At 37.2% G+C, this 20,582-nt stretch overlaps 2 protein-coding genes and 1 long non-coding RNA gene across 8 annotated transcripts in view; 2 read left to right on the top strand and 1 right to left on the bottom strand.

Moving 5' to 3' along the window:
- NT5C1B (5'-nucleotidase, cytosolic IB) overlaps positions 1-10,738 on the top strand; it is a 27,241-nt gene extending 16,503 nt beyond the window's left edge. For all 6 annotated transcript variants that reach the window (XM_055252888.2, XM_055252889.2, XM_055252890.2 and 3 more), the window contains one exon: positions 9,553-10,738. In XM_055252888.2, the coding sequence (XP_055108863.2) occupies positions 9,553-9,876 (324 nt within the window). In that variant the 3' untranslated portion in view covers positions 9,877-10,738. The remainder of the gene's footprint in view (positions 1-9,552) is intronic.
- LOC129467964 (uncharacterized) lies at positions 9,626-12,865 on the bottom strand. The gene is made up of 2 exons (XR_008652514.2): positions 12,595-12,865; positions 9,626-9,851 (listed from the first exon to the last, which is right to left on the bottom strand). It is a non-coding gene; the product is annotated as an uncharacterized lncRNA (long non-coding RNA).
- A 97-nt stretch (positions 12,866-12,962) lies between these two features.
- On the top strand, positions 12,963-18,921 carry RDH14 (retinol dehydrogenase 14). Its single transcript, XM_055252895.2, has 2 exons — positions 12,963-13,467; positions 17,839-18,921. Exons 1-2 carry the CDS (start codon positions 13,075-13,077, stop codon positions 18,454-18,456), a joined length of 1,011 nt encoding a protein of 336 aa, XP_055108870.1. The 5' UTR covers positions 12,963-13,074; the 3' UTR covers positions 18,457-18,921.
- The last annotated feature ends 1,661 nt before the right edge of the window (positions 18,922-20,582 follow it).

The following is a 20,582-nucleotide window of genomic DNA, read 5'->3' on the forward strand; positions in this document are numbered from 1 at the left end:
TTTTATTTATTATAGCATAATGCATGTCATTGCACGTATCAGTACATGGCTCCTTTTAATTGCTGAGTAGTATTCTATTCTGTGGATGTACCACGTTTTCTTTATTCATTTACCTGTTGAAGGAGTAGGTCATTTCTAGTCTTTGACATTTATAAATGAAGCTACTTTTAAACATTTGAATACAAATTTCTGTGTAAATATAAGATTTCATTTCATTTTTAAATAGCTAGAAGTGGAATTGCTAGGTCATGTGGTAAGTATTGTATGTTTTATTTGATGAGATACAGTCAAATTATTTTCCCAAACGACATAACATTTTGCATTCCTAAAAGCAATGCATGATTTTGTTGCTTTGCATTGTTGCTGGCCTTTGGTAGTATTCAGTATTTTTCTTTTTTTTTTCTTTATTTAAGCAATTTTAGTGTTTATAAAAAAATTATCTCATTGTAGTTTTAGCTTGCATTTCTTTAATGACAAATGTTACTAAGCATCTTATCGGTGCTTTTTTCCATCACATATCTTCTTTGATGAAGTACCTGTTCAAATATTTTCCTTATTTTATTGGGTTTTTGGTTTGTTATCAACTTCTGAGAGTTCCTCATATGTTTTGGATACTCATCCTTTATCAGGTGTGTGTTTTACAAATATCTGCTCTCAGCCTGTGCTTGTCTTTCATTCTAACATCTTTCAGTGCTTTTCAGTGAGCAGAAACTTATAATTTTGATGAAGTCAGATTTATCAATTTTTTCTCTTAGAAATTGTGCTTTTAATGTCATATATAAGAAATCTTTGCCTAATCCAAGGTCACAATGATTATCTCCAGACTTTTTATATAGAAATTTTATGGTTTTAGGTTTCTTACTTAGGATTATCATCTATTTTGAGTCAATATGGTATTTGTGCAAAGCACAAGTTGTGGTTCATTTTTCCTGCTTATCCTAATTTCCTGGATATCTTAATTGTTCAAGCATTATTTGTTGAAAAGGGTGACTTTCTGTCTTGTTCCTTTAATACAGATATTCATCCTTTTATCAATATTACATTGTCTTGATTATTGTAGTTTTATAGTAGTTCTTTTTTTTTTTTTTTTTTTTTTTTTTTTGACAAGAGTCTCACTCTGTTGCCCAATCTGGAACGCAATGGCATGATCTCGGCTCACTGCAACCTTCGCCTCCCGGGTACAAGAGATTCTCCTGCCTCAGCCTCCCGAGTAGCTGGGACTATAGGCACCCACCACCACACTCGGTTAATTTTTGTATTTTTAGTAGAGACTAAAATACCATATTGGCCAGGCTGGTCTCAAACTCCTGACCTTGTGATACACCTGCCTCAGCCTCCCAAAGTGCTGGGATTACAGGCATGAGCCACTGCGTCTGACTACAGTATTTCTTAGGACCAGGTGGTGTGAATACTTCAACTTTGTTAAAATAAAAAAAAAATATATATATATATATATATATACACGTATATATGTATGTGTATGTATATACATATATATATATATACACACACACAGAGGGAAAGAGAGAGTACAGTCTGATTCCCTTGCACTTTCATATAGATTTCATATAGATTACAGGCATGAGCCACTGCGCCTGGCTACAGTATTTCTTAGGACCAGGTGGTGTGAATACTTCAACTTTGCTAAAATTTAAAAAAAAATATATATATATATACACGTATATATGTGTGTGTGTATGTATATACACACATATATATACGTGCATAAATATATGTGTACGTATATACACATATATATACGTGTATATATATGTGTGTGTACATACACACATATATACGTGTATATATATATGTGTGTGTACACACATATATATGTGTGTGTACACACATATATATGTGTGTGTACACACATATATATGTGTATGTACACACACATATATACACGTATATATATATGTGTATGTACATACACATATATATATACATACAGAGAAAAAGAGAGAGAGAGTACAGTCTGATTCCCTTGCACTTTCATATAGATTTAAGAAGTTTATCTATTTCTGGGGGAAAAATTTTTGCGAGAATTTTTATTTTTATTTTTATTTTATTTATAACTAGATCTTGGGATAATAGATATCTTAACAATATTAAGTCTTTCTGTCCATGGACGTGGTATTTCTCCTCTCCTCATTTATTTAGATCATTTAAATTTTTTTTTTAGTCTTTTGTAGGTTTCTGCACACAGATATTATATCTTTTTATTTATACCTATGCATTTTGTAATATTTTAGTATTATAAATGGTACTTTAAAAACACTTACTGTCCAATTATTTATTGCTAATACATAGAATCAAAATTGGTTTTTGTATTCTGCAACCTTGTTCAATTTCCTTGTTAGTTCTCGCAACAATTTTGTAGACTGAGATTTTCTAAGTCAACAATAATGTTGACTGTGACTAAATACAGTTTTATTTCTGTGTTTCCATACTGTATATCTGTTATCTATCATTCTTGCCTTTTTACCTTTCTAGTACATCCAGTACAATGTTCAGAACAGCGATGAGGGTGGAAACCCTTGTCACATACCCAGGTCTTAGGGGGACATCAATCTTTCACTCTTAACTGTTATCCATAGGTCTTTTCTAGATGCCTTTTGTCAGGTTGAGGGAGTTACCTTCTCTTTCTAGCTTTTTGGGAGTTTTTATAATAAATGAAGGTTGAATTTTGACTAATGCCTGATTTGCATCTATTGAGAAAAATCATGTGGTTTCTCTCCTTTAGTCTGTTGATATGTAAATTACATTAATGGATTTGTAAAAGCTGAGGCAGCTTTGCATTGTTGGTATTAATTCAAGTTGGTCATGTGGTATTATCCTTTTCATATATCGCTGAATCTAATTTGTTAATATTTTGTATTATTTATTCATTTATGTATTCATGTTCATCCTCTATAGTTTTCTTCTCTTGTAATATCTTAATCTGACTTTAGTAACAGGGTAATAGTAACCTCATAAAATGTGATACAAACTATTTAAAATGTTTGGTAGAATTTTTCAGAGAAGCCATCTGGGCCTGGACTTTTTTCTTTGTTGGAAGGCTTTTAATTACTGATTCAATTATTTTGATAGCTATAGAACTTCCATTTTTCTTTTTCTTGCTTTTCTCATTCTTTTCTTCTCTCTGTTTATGAGCTTGCGTTTTTCAAGGAATTTGTTCATTTAAATGACTGAATTTATGGACATAAACTTTTAGTGTTTTATTAATATGTTTTAAACATTTGTAGGATCCTTAGTGATGTGTCTCCACTTTTATTTCTGATACTAGTAATTTGTGTCTTTTCTTTCTTTTTTGTTGTTGTTTTTCTTGGTCAGTTTGGCCAGAGGTAAATCAATTTTCCTGAGCCAGCTGTTCCTAAGTTTTCAAATGTGGAAGCTGAGATTGTTAATTTGAAACCTCTCCTCTTTTCTAATATAAGCACTTAATGCTATAAATGTTCCTCTAAACACTGCTGTAGTTGCATCCCACGAATTTTGATAGATGATGGTTTTTTTTATTTAATTCAAAATATATTTTTAAAATTTCTCTATAATTTCCTCTTTGAAGGAAATAGAAGTAGGTTACTTAATTATCATATATTTGGAGTTTATTCAGATATCTTTCTATTGTTGAAACAAAGCTTAACTCTGTTGTGTTGTGATTAGAAAACATATTTTGTATCTCAATTATTTAAATTTGTTGTGGTATGTTTTATGCCCAGAATATGGTCTATCTTGATGAATATGTCATGTGTATTTGAAAAGAATATTCTGTTGTCATTAAGTATTCTATAAATGTCAATTAGATTATGTAAATTAACTCAGGTCATATTGCTTGGGTTTTTTATATTGTCGGTAATTTTCTGTCTACTTGTTTTATGTACTATTGAGAAGGCAATGTTGAAATCTCCAAATATATTTGAGAATTTATCTATTTATCCTTTCAATTTTATCAGTTTTGTATCATGTATTTTGAATCTCTGTTTTTAGGTGCCCACATATTTAGGATTATTATATTGTCTTAATCTTAATTAACACCTTTTCATTATGTAATATTCATCTGATGCTCATATAATCACTCCAGCTTTTTGGGGGGGGCTAATGTTTGTATGATATGATTTTTCTATACTTTTATCTGTGTCTTTATATTTAAATTGTGTTTATATTTAACTTATTTTTCTTATAGATATTACAGTTGGTGCTGCTATTTTATACAATCTGGCAATCCTTGTGTTTTAATTGCTATTTTTAGGACATTTAAATTTAATGTGATCATTGATTTGGTTGGATTAAAATCTACTATCTTCCTATGTTTTTTCTGTGTTCCAACTGTTCTTAGTTCCCTTTTCCTTTTCTTTTTTCCCCTATTTACTTAAAGACTTATTGTGTGTTTTTACATTCCATTTTATCTCCACTATTGGCTTATGACTCATTTAAAATTTTTTATTAGTTACTCTAGTGTTTACAATATACAACTTTAAGTAATCACAGTCTATTGTCAATGTTATACTCTACAACATCATATGTACTGTAAGAACCTTGCAACAATGAACTGCCAAAAACTCTCCCCCTCATGTTTTGTGCTACAGTTGTCATATATTTTTATTTTATCTATGCTATAAACTTTCTATACTTTGCTACTGTGAACCTCAAAAATCTGAAACAGGTCTCAGTTAATTTAAAAAGTTTATTTTGCCAAGGTTGAGGATACGCACGCATGGCACAGCCTCAGGAGGATCTGACGACATGTGCCCAAGGTGGTCAGAGCACAGTTTGGTTTTATTCATTTTAGGGAGACATGAGATATTAATCAACATATGTAATATGAACATTGGTTCGGTCTGGAAAGGCAGGACGGCTTGAAGCAAAGGTAGGAAGACTCCAAGCAGGTTTGAGTTTCTGATTAGCCTCTCCAAAGGAGGCAGTCAGATATATAGTTATCTCAGTGAGCATAGGGGTGACTTTGAATAGAATGGGAGGCAGGTTGTCTCTAAGCTATTCCAGGCTTGACTTTTCCCTTTAGCTTAGTGACATGGGGACTGCAACATTTATTTTTCTTTTCCACTACTATTTCTGTTTTTGGCAATTAAATATCTTCTAGTAAATAAGGATGAGGCAAAAACATGTATTTCATATTCAAATTCCTTTTAATCATTTTCAGAGATCTTCCTTTCTTTGTGTAGATCAGGTTTTTCTCTGTTATCATATTTCTTCTGCCAGGAGATCTTTTGTTTTATTTTGTTTTGTTTAACATTTCATATAGTACAAATCTACTGGTACTAAATCTCTGTTTTTCTTTGCCTAAAAAGTCTTAATCTTATTTAGTTTCTAAAACAATATTTTATTTTTACTGAATGTAATATTCTGGGCTTACTGTGTTTTTCTTCCAGCACTTTAAAGATGCTCTTCCATTGTCTTCTCATTTGTATAGATTTTGATGACAAATGTTATGAAATTTGTATCTTTGGTCCTTAGTATGTAATGTGTCTATTTTTCTCTGGCTGCCTTCATAATTGTCTATATTTCCTTTGGTTTGAATATGAGAGGGGAGTGTGTGTGTGTGTGTGTGTGTGTGTGTGTGTCCCACAGCATTTCAATGCTCTGCTCTTTTTTCCCCACTCTTTTTTTCTCTTTCTCTTTTCAGTTTGGGCAATTTCTATCGACTTGTCTTCAAGTTCACTCATTCTTTCTTTAGCTGTGTTGAGTCTACTGACACGTCCATTAGGCACTCTTTATATAGTTCCATTCAACTCTCTTATCATCTCAATCTCTTTGCCAAAATTGCTAGTCTACTCATGTATGGTATCCACCTTTAAAGTAGACATTTAAAGATATTAATCACAGTTATTTTCAATTCCCTCTGTTATATTTGTGACACTTGGGTCATTACTAAGTCTAGTTCTTTTAATTTCTCCTGAAAGTAGATTGTTCATTTTGTTTTGTTCTGTTTTACTGTGGGACTAGCAATTATTGTGATAGATTGAATCAATCAAATCAGGTATTAAAGTTGTTTTAGGTTTTGTGGTTGCTATGGTTATCTTCATGGCACCACAGGATCCAAGTTTGTCTGGTATCAACTTTGTTCTTAGGGTGCAAACTGGCTTGCCAGAGGGTTTTTCTCAAGATTTCTAGTCGACTTTCAGCAGCAGGCCTTCCCTGTGTGTCTGCTGCAGAGAAAGTCTCCTCGTTCTTACCCCTTCCCAGCTATTTCTTCTATGTTCCTAGGGCTTAGGGATGAATATCCTGGATCTTGCCATGCCCCAGTGATAGCCAATATCTAATGGTACCAATCCTTGATAGTCTCTTTTCCTCCCAAAGTTAGAATGTTTTCTTCTGTAACAGTGGATCTTTACTCACACCCTGGAGGATAACAGTGTTTGAAGCTCTTCTAGCAGTCTAGGCTCTTTGTTCCTGAGGGTATAAGCAACTAGGGGGAGTTTTAGTCTTTGCCCCCAGTGGCAGGTGCTCCCCTCCTCCACACCTGTACCATCAAAGGATGGCTTTATTCTATCACCCTACTGCCTGCAGTCTTTGTCATCAGCATCTAGTGAAGTCCATGGAGAAAAGCCTAAAAGAGAGTGTGTACTTCTTGTGCCTGTGGATCCTAGGGCTTCTATGCTCGCTCATTGGTGGACCCTAGTTCTTTGTCAATGTCTTTTTAAAATTACTTGAATTGCTTGTACTTGCTTGTATGGAATCTGGTATAACTTTCTTCAACACTCTACCAAAAGTACGCAGTTCTTGCACTCCATGTCTTCTTGAAGATGACTGTTTTTCCCTAGTTTTCATGCTAGTTGGTTACCCTGCAATCTCAGCTCTTTGATGGGCTCAAGAAAAGTTAATTTTTAGATTGGGGTTTTCTTATTATTAGGGTGGGAGTAACAGTCTTTCCCTAGTATTTGCTTTTTGTACGTTTCCCTAGTATTGTTATATTTTTATTGATAAATTATATGCTGCACTACTGTGCAAATATATAAATTACAAAACATACCCCAAAATAGAAGTAAAAGAGAATGAGATGGATACTTGGTTTGAATGTGGTGACATAAACTCAGCATTCTCTGTTTCTTCCATTTGGAAATCATCCAGAAACAGCAAGGGAAACTGTGCCCCTCTGTGTTTTAAAGACTAACTGCAATGAGGGTGGTTCCTGCCAACAGTCACTATGAGTTTGCTGCTCTTGTCATAAAAACAGTCCCAGTTTTTTCACCTATATGTATGGCCTCTTACTGGTAGAAAGTAAATTTACTTGTTTTTTTCTAAGATATACAACCTTAAAGAAAATTTAAGCAAATGGTTACACAATAAGTCATGTTTACAGAAAACAGTTTGTTTCCATGACAGCAAAGAAGGGAGCCTTTGAATCATGAAAACAAGTCAGTCTCCAAATACTACCCTTGACCTTCCCCTAGAAACCCACCAATTGTCCCAAGAAAAACCAGTCTACTTCAGTATAAGCAATAATAAAAAGAGAACTGACATTGAATACATTCAAAGATACTATGAGAAAAAGGCAGATTTAAAAAGAAAAAAATCTAGTAACAGATGAAGAGCTCTTACAAGAAAAAGTTGACATAATACAGATAATTATGACTGAACATTTGCCATGACTTTTAAAGACTTAAAGCAAGATCATAAAGTAAAAATGCAATAGTCAAGGAAGAGATGATAAAATGTGAAAGTTATAGAATGCTGTAAATATTTCCTCCCTTCCAATAGAGTTATTACCCATCTGGTACAGATTAAAAATACAATTACATATAGAAAAATGACAGAAATAGATAACAGGTAAAGAAGACCCAGCATATGCCTAAGTGGAATCCCAGAAGAAAAACTTTAAAATCATATTGGGGGAGGGGGATTGATGTTAAATATAAAGATGCAAATTAATGTAAAAATATAAATTAAAAACTGCTAAACTATCCAAAGATGTTTATATATATTGAATGATTAAAATATTAAAGATTAAAAGCCCATATTGTATGATAGAGGTATAGAATCAAAATGACCATCACTGAGACATGGCCTAGTGAAATTATTGGGCTTCAAAATGAGGAAATAATTATCTGGGCTGCCTACTCATATAAGTGGTGGAAGAGGTGGGATGGGAATCAAGAGGCCCTCAAACTTCTCAAGAGCAGCATTCAAAAGCAAAAGACAGTGGAGCACTACTTATAAGATCTTGGGGAGAATCTTATATATAAATCATGGATTCTATATCTAGCCAAAAGTTTATTCATGGACAGAGGAAATAGATATACAGTTGAGAATATACTATATTCTCAGGGATTATTACCATAAGATGTTTTTGAGAAAATCAGTACTACAGGACAAATTTCGGCCAACATGCAGAGGACTAGAAGCACAAAGACACAAATGGTCATATAATATACTTAACCATAGAATTAAAACTAAAACAACTGTACAAATGAACAAATTTGTATGGTGTACAAATTATATAGCTAACAAAAAATGGAAAAATATGGGGAAAGAAGGTCTACGGAAGAAGTATGCTGGAATTTTCAGTTACAATAGCCAATCAAAGGATGAAATGTAAACTTGATAAATAGAAATAAAACAAAATGTAATAATGCAAAAGAAACACCATGGAGAAGTAAATAAATGACTAAAATTAGATGGTGGAGAAGAAATAGAGGACTACAGAGACACTGAAGAAATGCCCTGTTTTCATTATTTCTCATTATGAAGAATAATAGATCTGGGATTCTTTTTAAAATAGAGGACTAAGGGTACTATAAAAGGTTATAGTTGTAAAGGTAATTTATAGAAGGAAATAATGTAAACCTTCTTAAATGTCAGAGGAACCACCCATACACAACTACAAAAAAGAAAGACACAGATTATTGAACAATCCTTTAAAATTTTTAAAACATGGAAAATGCAATAAAAACTACAAGACAGAAACAATCTCAAGCACATTTGTAATATGAATAAATGTAAATGAACAAAGACTTAACTATTGTTTTAAAAAATAAGATTTTCAGGTTGTATCACATAGCAAAATCCAATTCTAGGGTCTATACAAGAGATACTAAAACTAAATGTTTGGAAAGGTTAAAAATGAAAGACACAGTTAGATTCAAGCCAAACAGCATTAAACTAGACAAAAGCATACACTTTATAAAGTTAAAATGCACAATTCACAAAAAGCAAATTAAAAGAGTGGTGCTTTGGTAACTAATTAGAGTTATTTAGAGTGACCCTCTATTCCAGCTTACCATGGATAGTTTATCTCTGTTGTCCTGGCTTAATTATTTTTTGAACATTCTTTCATACTTAAAGTATATAGGTTTACATGTTAAATCATATGGTCATTTTAGGCACATTCCAGGAATGCAAGGATGGTTCTATATCAGAAAACATATTCACATAAATTCCTATTGAGTTTTAGCATGTTGCCATCAGCTTCATAACACTGCATGTCATGCTGTATTATATCCTTTGTATTGTATCGTATCATATAGATCTCTGCTTTTTAGCATTCACTTTCTTTGGCTCACTGTATCACAGCTGTGATATATGTTCCTTTTACAGGGTCCCCTAAAAGGCTTTCTGGAAGATTTAGGCAGACTGCAAAAGAAGTTCTATGCCAAAAATCAACGGTTACTTTGTCCTATCAGGACCTACCTGGTTACAGCTAAGAGTGCAGCCAGTTCAGGCGCCCGTGTGCTGAAGAACCTTCGACGCTGGGGTCTAGAGATAGACGAAGCTCTTTTCCTTGCTGGAGCCCCCAAAAGTCCCATCTTAGTGAAGATCCGGCCCCACATCTTCTTTGATGACCACATGTTCCACATTGAAGGGGCACAGAAGTTAGGTTCCATCGCAGCTTATGGCTTTAATAAAAAATTCAGTAGTTAGGGGCAGGGAGGAGAAATGAAGTGGTGATAGTCTGGTATTACAGAAGCCACTTCTTTTGGCTCTCTAGGATAATTAGATAGGTATTTCAGAAAATTGGATCTTAAAACTTTGCTTCTTTGGAAAGGTTTTCTCTTGATTTTTTGGAAAACCTTTTGAACCCTCAAGTTACCATCAAACTACTTCTCTTTGAACTACCAATACTGTTGAATGCCATTACACCTATCTCTGTGTAAGTCATAATGATGACTCTTTAGGATAAGTTTAGAACTTGAATATTTGCATGCTTAAGGGACTGTTTTAGAAGCTTACTTAGTTTCATAAAGCACTGCTCATTTTTGGATGTTTGTAGATAACAATGAATTGTTACCCATCAGCATTGTAGAATAGTGTCTTCAAAGGCAGAAGGAGTATGGTTAAGTACACTCTTGAAAACTGGAGCTTTGTATTCTGTGACTGCTATGGCCAGCTTTTTAACCAAAGCAAAATGAGAATTTCATTCTACCTGCATGATTATAACAATTTCGATACTGCTCATTTAGAAATAAATCATCTGGTTGTTCCTCCAGGGTACGTTCTAAGATAAGTCTTAAACAGAAACTCCTAAGAAAGGTTCTCTGAAAATTATTTGGTGGGTTAAATGCCTCTGGTCCACAGAGTTTCATATTTGAAGTCTCTGGCTTTGGGCCTGGCAGGCTGGCACATCTATATTTGTATGGAAAAAAAAAAAAAAGACCCTAAGCTACCACTTCAAAAAGTGACATGAAGTGTAGTATCCTGGCCCTTCATTGTCATTCTCTTGTGATTTTTGTTTTGTTTTCAACAAAAATTGGTTGGTCATTAAATATATCATATGTTAGGCACAGTGACCTGGTTATTTTCACATGTTACTTCATTTTCTTATCAAATTAAATGTTTGTGACACAGTATTATTATTACCTTTCTTTTTATCAATGAGGAGACTAAGATTCAAAAAGATTAGATAGCTTGTTTAAGGATATGGAGCTAATGAGTGTTAAGAGTAATTAGATTCAAATTCAAATCTTACTTCAAAAATTATAATGAGGTCTCTTTCCTCCCTTCCAAATAGAGTTATTAATTTCATGGCCTTTGGACCCATCTGGTACAGATTAATCATTTCATTAACTTCCATGCATAAACTACACAGCAGTTACACTGCACGTCTAAGGATTCCTCCCTCCTCTTTTCCTCCTACCCTCTCCTGCTCTCTCTACCTCCACCTTCATCTCTACTCCACCTGTACATATATATTCCACCCCTGGCTCTAGATGAGAGAAGACCACAGCTGAAACACATCTTCTGATGCTCCCTAATTTTATGTAAACCAGTCCAAAATATATCAGTTGTGACATGTGACACTTACTGAGTACCTACCATTTTGTAGGTGTCCTCCCATGCAAAGACCACAAGAGGTACGCAGACATAATCCTATCCTCTAGGAAACTTAAAACCTTAACAATCTGGTCAAGGAAGTCAAATGTGCAAACTCAAAACAGCCAACACTAGAAGGCTGTTTGTCTTCAGTGCCAGTGAGGGTCACACATGAAGGGAGCAGAGATCTTTATAGGCTGGAAGTGGTCAGGAAAGAAAGACTTGAGGTAGCCTGTGATTTTGATGGATGGGCAAGATGTGAATGGGTAGAAAGGACAATAAAGTGGAAACAGAGATGCTGGGGGATCACTGAGTTTGAGTAGCAGCTTCAAATTGGGGATAGGGTGGTGTAGGACCACCTCTCATGATTCCTGTTCCTGGCGCCTTGTATAATCCCCAGTAAGAGTGCTCTTCCCCACCTCTGAGCTCCATTCTCATTACTCATAAGAAACCTCCTGGAATCCATCCCTTTTTCTTTGTATTCTATTAGTGGCATGTTACATCCTTCCCAAATGTAAGGGAGTGGAAAATGGATTATCACAATTATGGGGGAGTTTGTCTCAAACTACACAAGCTGTGGTTCTTTGTCCTTGTCTGAAGAACCTGCAATGGGTGGAGGGTGGGAAGTGGGAGATCACAGTTTCAGAAAGTAAGCACCCTGAGAGCAGAAATGGTGTCCCATTTCTCTGTGGCTCTAACAGGGAACAGGCAGGGCCAGGCACATATTGGATGGAGAGGCAGACGAACGAATGAGTCTTTAAAAGTAGCTTGGTCTACAGCTATGAAGTTTGTAGCTTGAAGAAGGGTCCCTGTGACACTAACCCTGATATTAATGAGGCATTTTACAGTGAGCCAAGCACTTTGCCTTCTATCGTTGCGTGTAATAGTCCTATGGAGAGGGCAGGGAGGCATTTGTAAATGGCCTGCTCAGAAGCCTATATTTACCATAAGTCCAAGCTTTTCCCATTGTACCTCTGCCAGTGTCAAGATCATTTGAAGATGACTTTCTTTTTTTTTAATAGGGACCAATGACATAATGTTCAGTGGTTCTCAAAGTGTGGTTCCCAGATCTGCAGCAGCAGCAACACCTGGGAACTTGTTAGAATGCAAATTATCAGGCCCCATCCTGTACCTATTGAATTAGAAACCCTAATACTGGGGCCCTGGTTTTTTGTTTTCGTTTTGTTTCATTCCCCCACCCTGAACCCCCACCCCAAGTCCTCCAGATGATTCTGATGTGCATTTAAGTTTGAGAACTACTCGCCCATTCTATTTCCAGCTGATTCATGTTGCTTAATTCTTTGTCTCGTCTATGAAAAACAGTCCTACCTCAGACTTCAGCTTGTCAGCCCATTCCTCAGAAGGTGAACTGAACTGAATTTACAAGTCCCAGGAGCCCTCAAAGGAAAACACACGAAATGCCCTGAAGAGTGGCATTTCTAACAGGGCCTGTACAGAGATCTGTAATTCAAAGTACTCATCAGACATTCCCATGGGGAAGTCCGCCCCTACACTGGGATTTCAATACGTATGAACCCCAGCAGCCTGAATACTGTGCTGGTTGCCTAGCCTCCATCTTTAGGCTGGGAGCGAGTTCCACGGAGGGCGCAGGACCCAGGGCGCTGAACTCTCCCAACCAATCAGGCGCCCCCAGAGGGAAACTACAAGTCCCAGCATGCCCCACGCGCACCGTCAGGGGCCGACCCGCCGCGCCCCAGAGTTCTCCGCGTACAGGTGGTCGCTTGGGTTCCGGCAAGGCGGTGGCTCCGGAACTCCCGTGGAGGGGCCGGTGGGCCCTCGGGCCCCGCGATGGCAGTGGCCACTGCAGCGGCAGTACTGGCAGCTCTGGGCGGGGCGCTGTGGCTGGCGGCCCGGCGGTTCGTGGGGCCCAGAGTCCAGCGGCTGCGCAGAGGCGGGGACCCCGGCCTCATGCACGGGAAGACTGTGCTGATCACCGGGGCGAACAGCGGCCTGGGCCGCGCCACGGCCGCGGAGCTACTGCGCCTGGGGGCGCGGGTGATCATGGGCTGCCGGGACCGCGCGCGCGCCGAGGAGGCGGCGAGTCAGCTCCGCCGCGAGCTCCGCCAGGCCGCGGAGTGCGGCCCAGAGCCCGGCGTCAGCGGGGCGGGCGAGCTAATAGTCCGGGAGCTGGACCTTGCCTCGCTGCGCTCGGTGCGCGCCTTCTGCCAGGAAATGCTCCAGGTGTGGGCCTCGGGGGCCGGGCTGGTGGGGAGAGCCTGGGCACGGGGTCGAGGGGACTGCGGGCTGGGGCTGAGCCGCGAGGGACCGCCCTGGGGTTCAGGGTGTCACCTTGGGAACCGCTGAGGCTGAGAGGAGTCCAAAAAGCCACTTTGAGGCTGCCAGGAAGCTGCAGGGTTGAGAAGGAAAGAGAAACTAACTGGGAGGGCTGCCTTCTGTCCTCTAAGGATGTCGAAAAAGAAATGGGCCCAAGAGAAAATAAATAAACCAGTTTCTGAACATTTCATTTCGTTATGTGAGGACCGCCCCGGAGTAGATCCATGGCCTCTGAATTGTTTTTCCTGTGTCAGAAGTGAATTTGCACCGAGCTGTCTTCAGAACCCCAGAGCACTGGGGGAAGTTGCTAGCCAAGGACCTCAGATCAGTCCTTTAAAAAAAAGTTCTCCCTCCCCCGGCCTCTGCCACTTTTCTGCTGGGGTAGGGAGCTCGCTGCCACAGGTAAACTCAGCACCATCCTTAACAGGACTGTGGCCTGATTTCCAAGTAGAATACAGCTTGGAACCCAGTGGTCATGCTCCATACAGGGACAGGAATAAAAATAATACCCAGCATTACTGAAGATCTGTATGCCAGGAGCTGTTCCAAGCATTTCAGATTTTCCTTTATGTTTTAAATGAAAATGAAGTGTCCTTGCCTATAACTGTCATTGAAGCTACACAGTAACCCTGTGGAGTAGACATTATTATCCCTATTTTACAACGCGAGGAAACAGGCATAGGAAGGCTAGGAAACTTGCTTGTGGTCTGTCTCCAGAACACTTGCTTTTAACCCTTGTTTCCTCCTGCTGCCTGGTAGTGAGGTGTGAGGATTTATTTGTGCAAATGGTGAGTAATTCCACATAAGTGGATGTTCTCTGTTGAGATTGAGGTAGAAGAGTTTCTTGCAGGGATAACTGGCATTCAGAGGGCATTTGTTCAGAAGAGTGAAATTTAAAATTAGCTGGGACAAGAAAGGTGCCTATATGACATGGAGTCTCTTGAGTCTAGAGAAGAGGTTCCCAAATTTTCTCAGTAATTTTTTCATGATGCCCTTAGGCCAGAAATATTTCCCAGTTCATTTATTACGTAGTTAAGTCCAAACAACTGTAAAACCAAAAGTATCTGATACAGGTCTCAATCAATTTAGAAAGTTTATTTTGCCAAGGTTAAGGATGCACCCGTGGCAGAACCTCAGGAGGTCCTGAGGACATGTGCCCAAGGTGGTTGGGGCACATCTTGGTTTTATACATTTTAGGGAGACATGAGACATCAATCACATGTGTAAGATGTACACTGGTTCTCCTGGAAAAGTGGGACAACTCGAAGTGGGGGCTTCCAGGTCATAGGTAGATGGGAGACAAAACGTTGCATTCTTTTGGGTCTTTGATTAGCCTTTTACTGAATACAATTTACATGTGCAGGAGGGATAGAGGAATAATCACTTATGTCTTAAACTGGCTCAGTGAGTCTGCATTTTCACATAAACAACAGGGCAGAGGCAGCAATCAGCTAAGCATTTATGTCAGGTGAGCAGAAGGATGACTAGAGTTCTTTCTTTTGGCACTTGTGAAGATGAGCTATCAATTTATTAGTACATTGCCAGGGTGAAATTCAACAGAACTATTTTAGGGTAAAGATCTTGAGGCCCATGTGGGCAAATTGTGAGGGTTGTAGCTATCTTATTTAGGAATAAAATGGGAGGCAGGTTTGTCTGAGGCAGTTCCCAGCTTGACTTTAACCTTTGACTTAGTGATTTTGGGTTCTGAGATTTATTTTCCTTTGACACAACCTAATAAGTAGTTATGTCCTAACAACTTAGTAGCTATTTGAGAAGATAACATAATTGAAAGAAAAAATGGTATTTTTATTTTGTTCTTAAACAACCATGACTACTAATGGGAAATGTATCCCTGTTGGTCATTACACCAGCGTCTGAAATCTTGGAATCAGATTGGACACTGCCACCCTCGTTTCCTGTTCTAGGTGGATTTTTAGCATTGTTCTTGTTTTTTATTACAGCAACTGCTAACAGCTGCTTAAAAGTCAGCTCCACAAAGAAATAATGTCATTGAAAGGAATATAGCACAATGTAATGTTCAAGCTGTGAACCACCTAGAGCTAGTAGTTTTTGAGGTATTGAGCAAATATCACTGTGTTTCCCTCGAAAATTTAAAATATTCCACAACACCCTGAGAGTTTGCTGCAATGCTGTAGGCCACAGTTTGGGAGCTGTTGCAGAACTAGAGAGTTGGTTTTTTGTTTATTGTTAGTATTTAATTATGTGTAACACAGGTTAAGAAATAATACTCATCGATGAGATTTTGGAAGCATTAAAAATGGATCTATCTGTTCCTCTTTAAAATATAGATGGGGCTGGGTTTGCTTCTTGGGCACTTGAGGCAGAACTAATTAAAAAGTGAGGATGCAAAGAGATAACTAAGTTGTCCTTGCTTCTAAGTATTTCTGTTCCTGCCTGGCTCTGAAGTTAAGTGACTATAATTAGAAGGAAAAAAAAAATGGAAATGTAGATTTCCCACAGGTTGGTATTCTTGGTATTTATTTCATTTATCTCCTAGAATTTAAAAAAATAGTAAATGATAAAATTTTAAAATAACACAAGCCCAGCAAAGAATGCTGGCTAACAAATGATTAATTCAGGAAACTCTTCCAAAGGATTAGTGAAAAAGAATACTCCTTTCTTTCCCCCATGAGTGAACTCTTGCCTTCTTTTTGAAGTTGACTATTGGAAAACCCAAAGATGCTGAGACAGGGCAGAATGAGAAATAGTTAATCCTCTGACAGGTGGGCTTCGATAACAGTTGTGAAATGTAACACATTTTTCTTTTCACTTACAGTTGGCAGAAGGGCCAGTGAAATTTGAAATTTGACCTCATATTAATCATGGGTCATCACAGTGTCTTTACACTTGGAACATGTTGTGCATTTCTTTGTCCATCAAAAGAAACATAGAACAACCGAGAAAAGGCTAGAGAAGACCATCTTACATGATTTAAGGAATAAAAAGACTTCCCTATGAGAACAGTCTAAATTTTAGGACTTTAATTTGGAAAGATACAGAAGCATATGTTCAAAGTATAAAATGTTGACTCTACAGATCTAGAGTCCCCTTTACGCTGGATATTTTTATATTACCTGTTTATTTTTTTCTTAATCTTTGATTATTCTTTATGAATCTCGATTTATTCATGATGTTCTCTCCAGTGTTAAGTTTGCATTTCTGACCTTTTCTATTGCTTGTTTCAGTTTTAAGGAAATGACTTGAAGTTGTTCCACCCCCATGGTGTCATTTACCCTGAGAGAACTACAGAATAAAGCAGCCATAAGTTTGCCCTTGGTGTTGATAACTAGTAGCTCTGGGAATAAACTATGCTTACCTGTTTTCTACAGCATATAGTCTGTCTAGCTTTCATTGCCTCTCTAGCTGTTTTGAAAATCCCAATTAGAACGCCATGCCAGCTTACTTGGTGTCAAAGACTTCATCTTCAGATCTGATCTTATTTTGCTACTTAGGAGTTCTGATACTGGGCAAGTCACTTAGCCTGTGAGCTTCATTTGCTTATACAGTTGTTGGAATTAGATGTGGTGACATGTGAAAAGCACAAAGCCAGGCTCCTGTCAAGCTTCTGCATCTGTTTTTTTTTTCTATTTTTCTCTCAATTATTGGAAGCTCATAGAAGCATTTTGTAGAATTTTAGTAGTTTGCAAGTAGTTTTAAACACTTTATCATAGGTACACTTATAATTTTGATATGATCTCAGTATTAACCTGATAACTCCCAAATTGATATTTTCCTAGTTCAACTGAAATTAAAGGGAGAAATATGGGATTATAGGAGTGCCTTGTCCTCAAATTGACTGTATTTCTGTTTTGAGAAAGATCTTGGTACTGATCACGTAGTCAACTTTCTAGTGCAATGTTAAAGTTTATATATTTGTAAATGTTATTGTTATAAAAGCATAAAGCCAGAAATTAAGTCTTAGATTTAGTTTCTACATCCTTTATTGGAAGATGACTGTGGATAAATATCTTTCTGTATATCATTTTAATAAATGAGAAAAAAGAGCTGTTGAATGAAAGATCATGAATATCAGTATTTATCTGAGGAACATCCTGCAGAGGAATCCTTTTCCCCATTTATTAAACACAAAATTGCCAGTGTTTCAAGTAGTTCTTTGATCAATAGACCAACAACTGAAATTAAATGCTTTTAGTCTCAAGTTCCCATTTTTATTAAAATGTAATTATCATGAACAGAAAAAGCAATACAAGGCATGTGATCTTAATAATTCTGCCATTCTCTTTTTGACATTTAAAGGAAGAGCCTAGGCTGGATGTCTTGATCAATAATGCAGGGATCTTCCAGTGCCCTTACATGAAGACTGAAGATGGGTTTGAGATGCAGTTCGGAGTGAATCATCTGGGGCACTTTCTACTCACCAATCTTCTCCTTGGACTCCTCAAAAGTTCAGCTCCCAGCAGGATTGTGGTAGTTTCTTCCAAACTTTATAAATATGGAGACATCAACTTTGATGACTTGAACAGTGAACAAAGCTATAATAAAAGCTTTTGTTATAGCCGGAGCAAACTGGCTAACATTCTTTTTACCAGGGAACTAGCCCGCCGCTTAGAAGGCACAAATGTCACCGTCAATGTGTTGCATCCTGGTATTGTACGGACAAATCTGGGGAGGCACATACACATTCCACTGTTGGTCAAACCACTCTTCAATTTGGTGTCATGGGCTTTTTTCAAAACTCCAGTAGAAGGTGCCCAGACTTCCATTTATTTGGCCTCTTCACCTGAGGTAGAAGGAGTGTCAGGAAGATACTTTGGGGATTGTAAAGAGGAAGAACTATTGCCCAAAGCTATGGATGAATCTGTTGCAAGAAAACTCTGGGATATCAGTGAAGTGATGGTTGGCCTGCTAAAATAGGAACAAGGAGTAAAAGAGCTGTTTATAAAACTGCATATCAGTTATATCTGTAATCAGGAATGGTGTGGCTTGAGAACTTGTTACTTGAAGAAAAAGAATTTTGATACTGGAATAGCACTGCTAAGAGGTACATGGGGGTATTTTGGAGTTACTGAAAAATTATTTTTGGGATAAGAGAATTTCAGCAAAGATGTGTTAAATATATATAGTAAGTATAAAGAATAATAAGTATAATGAAAAATACAATTATATTGTAAAATTATAACTGGGCAAGCATAGATGACATATTAATATTTGTCAGAATTAAGTAACTCAAAGTGCTATCGAGAGGTTTTTCAAGTATTTTTGAGTTTCATGGCCAAAGTGTTACCTATTTTTACTATGATGTTTGGTGTTTGTGTGGAAATAATCTGCCTGGTGTGTGCACACAAGTCTTACTTGGAATAAATTTACTGATGATAGAAATTCTTAACTGTGCATTTCTTTGGAGGCTTCACTGAATACAGTCCTTTATCATGTCACCATTAGCCTCTGCTGATCTTGGTCTGCCCAGTCTCTTCTTGCCACGTATCTTGTACACTGCTCTGAGAGATAATATTCCTAAAACCCAAATCTATCACATTCCTGCTTAAAAAATAGTGGGTTTTGAGCCTTTAAAAAAAAAAATCTGCAGAATTCTTTCTTCAAAAGAAGTGTTTCACTGAAACATAGAAGCTGGAGGGGTAAAGCAGGTTATTGCAGTGCTGCCAAGGTGGAGTCCCCCACAGCAATTCCTAAAGAGATTTCATAGAATATAGTGGTTTATAAACCACTTTTATTTAGACCAAAGATTAAACTGTTGAAGATAGAGTTGAGGCTCCATGAGACGGCACCATGCTTACCCTATACTCTCACACTCAGCACTGTTCAGTAGAACTTTGCAGTGAGGGAAGGAATACTCTGCATTGTCTGATGTGGTGGACTCTAGAAACATGGGATTATTAAGTATTTCAAATTCAACTGAGAACTGAATTTCTAATTAAATGTAATGTTAATTTAAATAGGCACATGTCTAGCAACTGGTATCTTGGACAGGACATCTCTGGTCATCCCATCAGATAATCCAGTCCTGATTTTAGAACAGTCACCTACTCACTTGCTTTGGGCCTTTCTTTATACTGTTCTTTCAGTCTGGAATACCCTCTCCTTTTTCCTTGGAAATACGACTTACTCTTTAGGTTCCTTTCAAATGTGTTCCTTTCTCCAGCCCCTGTAGGCAGAGACAATTCTCTCTTCCTACTTTTTTTTTCCTCTGATCTTGGTACTTTTACTAGGAGTTTAGTGCACTAATTATTCATTCACAGGTTCAGTTAGATAATCAGAATAGAAATTCTCTAAGGAAAAGAAATTTATTATTAGCTTTCCTCCCTCAAGAATTGAGTATAGTGCCCAGCACACAGTAAAAAAATCAGTAAATAATGGTATGCATAAGAATAATTGAGCCCAAATAGGAATATTGCAGGCATCTGTGTTACAACATCAAAAGTATCTACTTAATTTTAATTATTTGTTTCACTATCTCATATCGGAAAAAGGAATTATAACACTAAAGTATAGACAGTTACACTGAATTTAATGACTATTTAGCCCAGGGATAATGCTTGGTTATTATTTTTAAGACCATTTATAATATCAGCTTATAAGTATCAGTTATTTTCAAGAATGGCAGGATCTTGGCGTATCATGCAGAAGGTCTGTTTTCTGTTAGAGCATTGCCTTGTGAATTGGAGAAACAGTGTATCATCACAGGTGCGTCTCTGCAGGTGTAGTGGATATAGCTGCATCATGTTCTTTGAAACATTGTATTTTTAAAAAGTAATCCTACAAAGAGACCTGCTGAACTTAGAAGTATAGGCAGGAAATACACCAGAATGCAACTTGGAAAAATGGAAGCTAATAAATCTGTCCTACACCTCGACTTCATTAAAAGGGAGCCCCTTTTTTTCATTTAATACCATCTTTTCTGGCTGCATTTTGATACTTGATGCTTTTCAGGGGATTTGGACCTTTTGTAAGAGTTGAGCCTTTCAAAGTTCTTGTTTGTGGCACCATAATAAAAATAGGATATATTAACTTATGATGGAAAA

Source organism: Symphalangus syndactylus, chromosome 18 (assembly GCF_028878055.3).
Source record: "Symphalangus syndactylus isolate Jambi chromosome 18, NHGRI_mSymSyn1-v2.1_pri, whole genome shotgun sequence".
NCBI lineage: Eukaryota > Metazoa > Chordata > Mammalia > Primates > Hylobatidae > Symphalangus > Symphalangus syndactylus.

Coding starts and splice junctions, on each gene's coding strand:
- RDH14 (XM_055252895.2), top strand. CDS start 13,075: ATGGCAGTGGCCACTGCAGCGGCAGTACTGGCAGCTCTGGGCGGGGCG. Junction 13,468..17,838: donor TCTGCCAGGAAATGCTCCAG/GTGTGGGCCTCG, acceptor TGACATTTAAAG/GAAGAGCCTAGGCTGGATGT.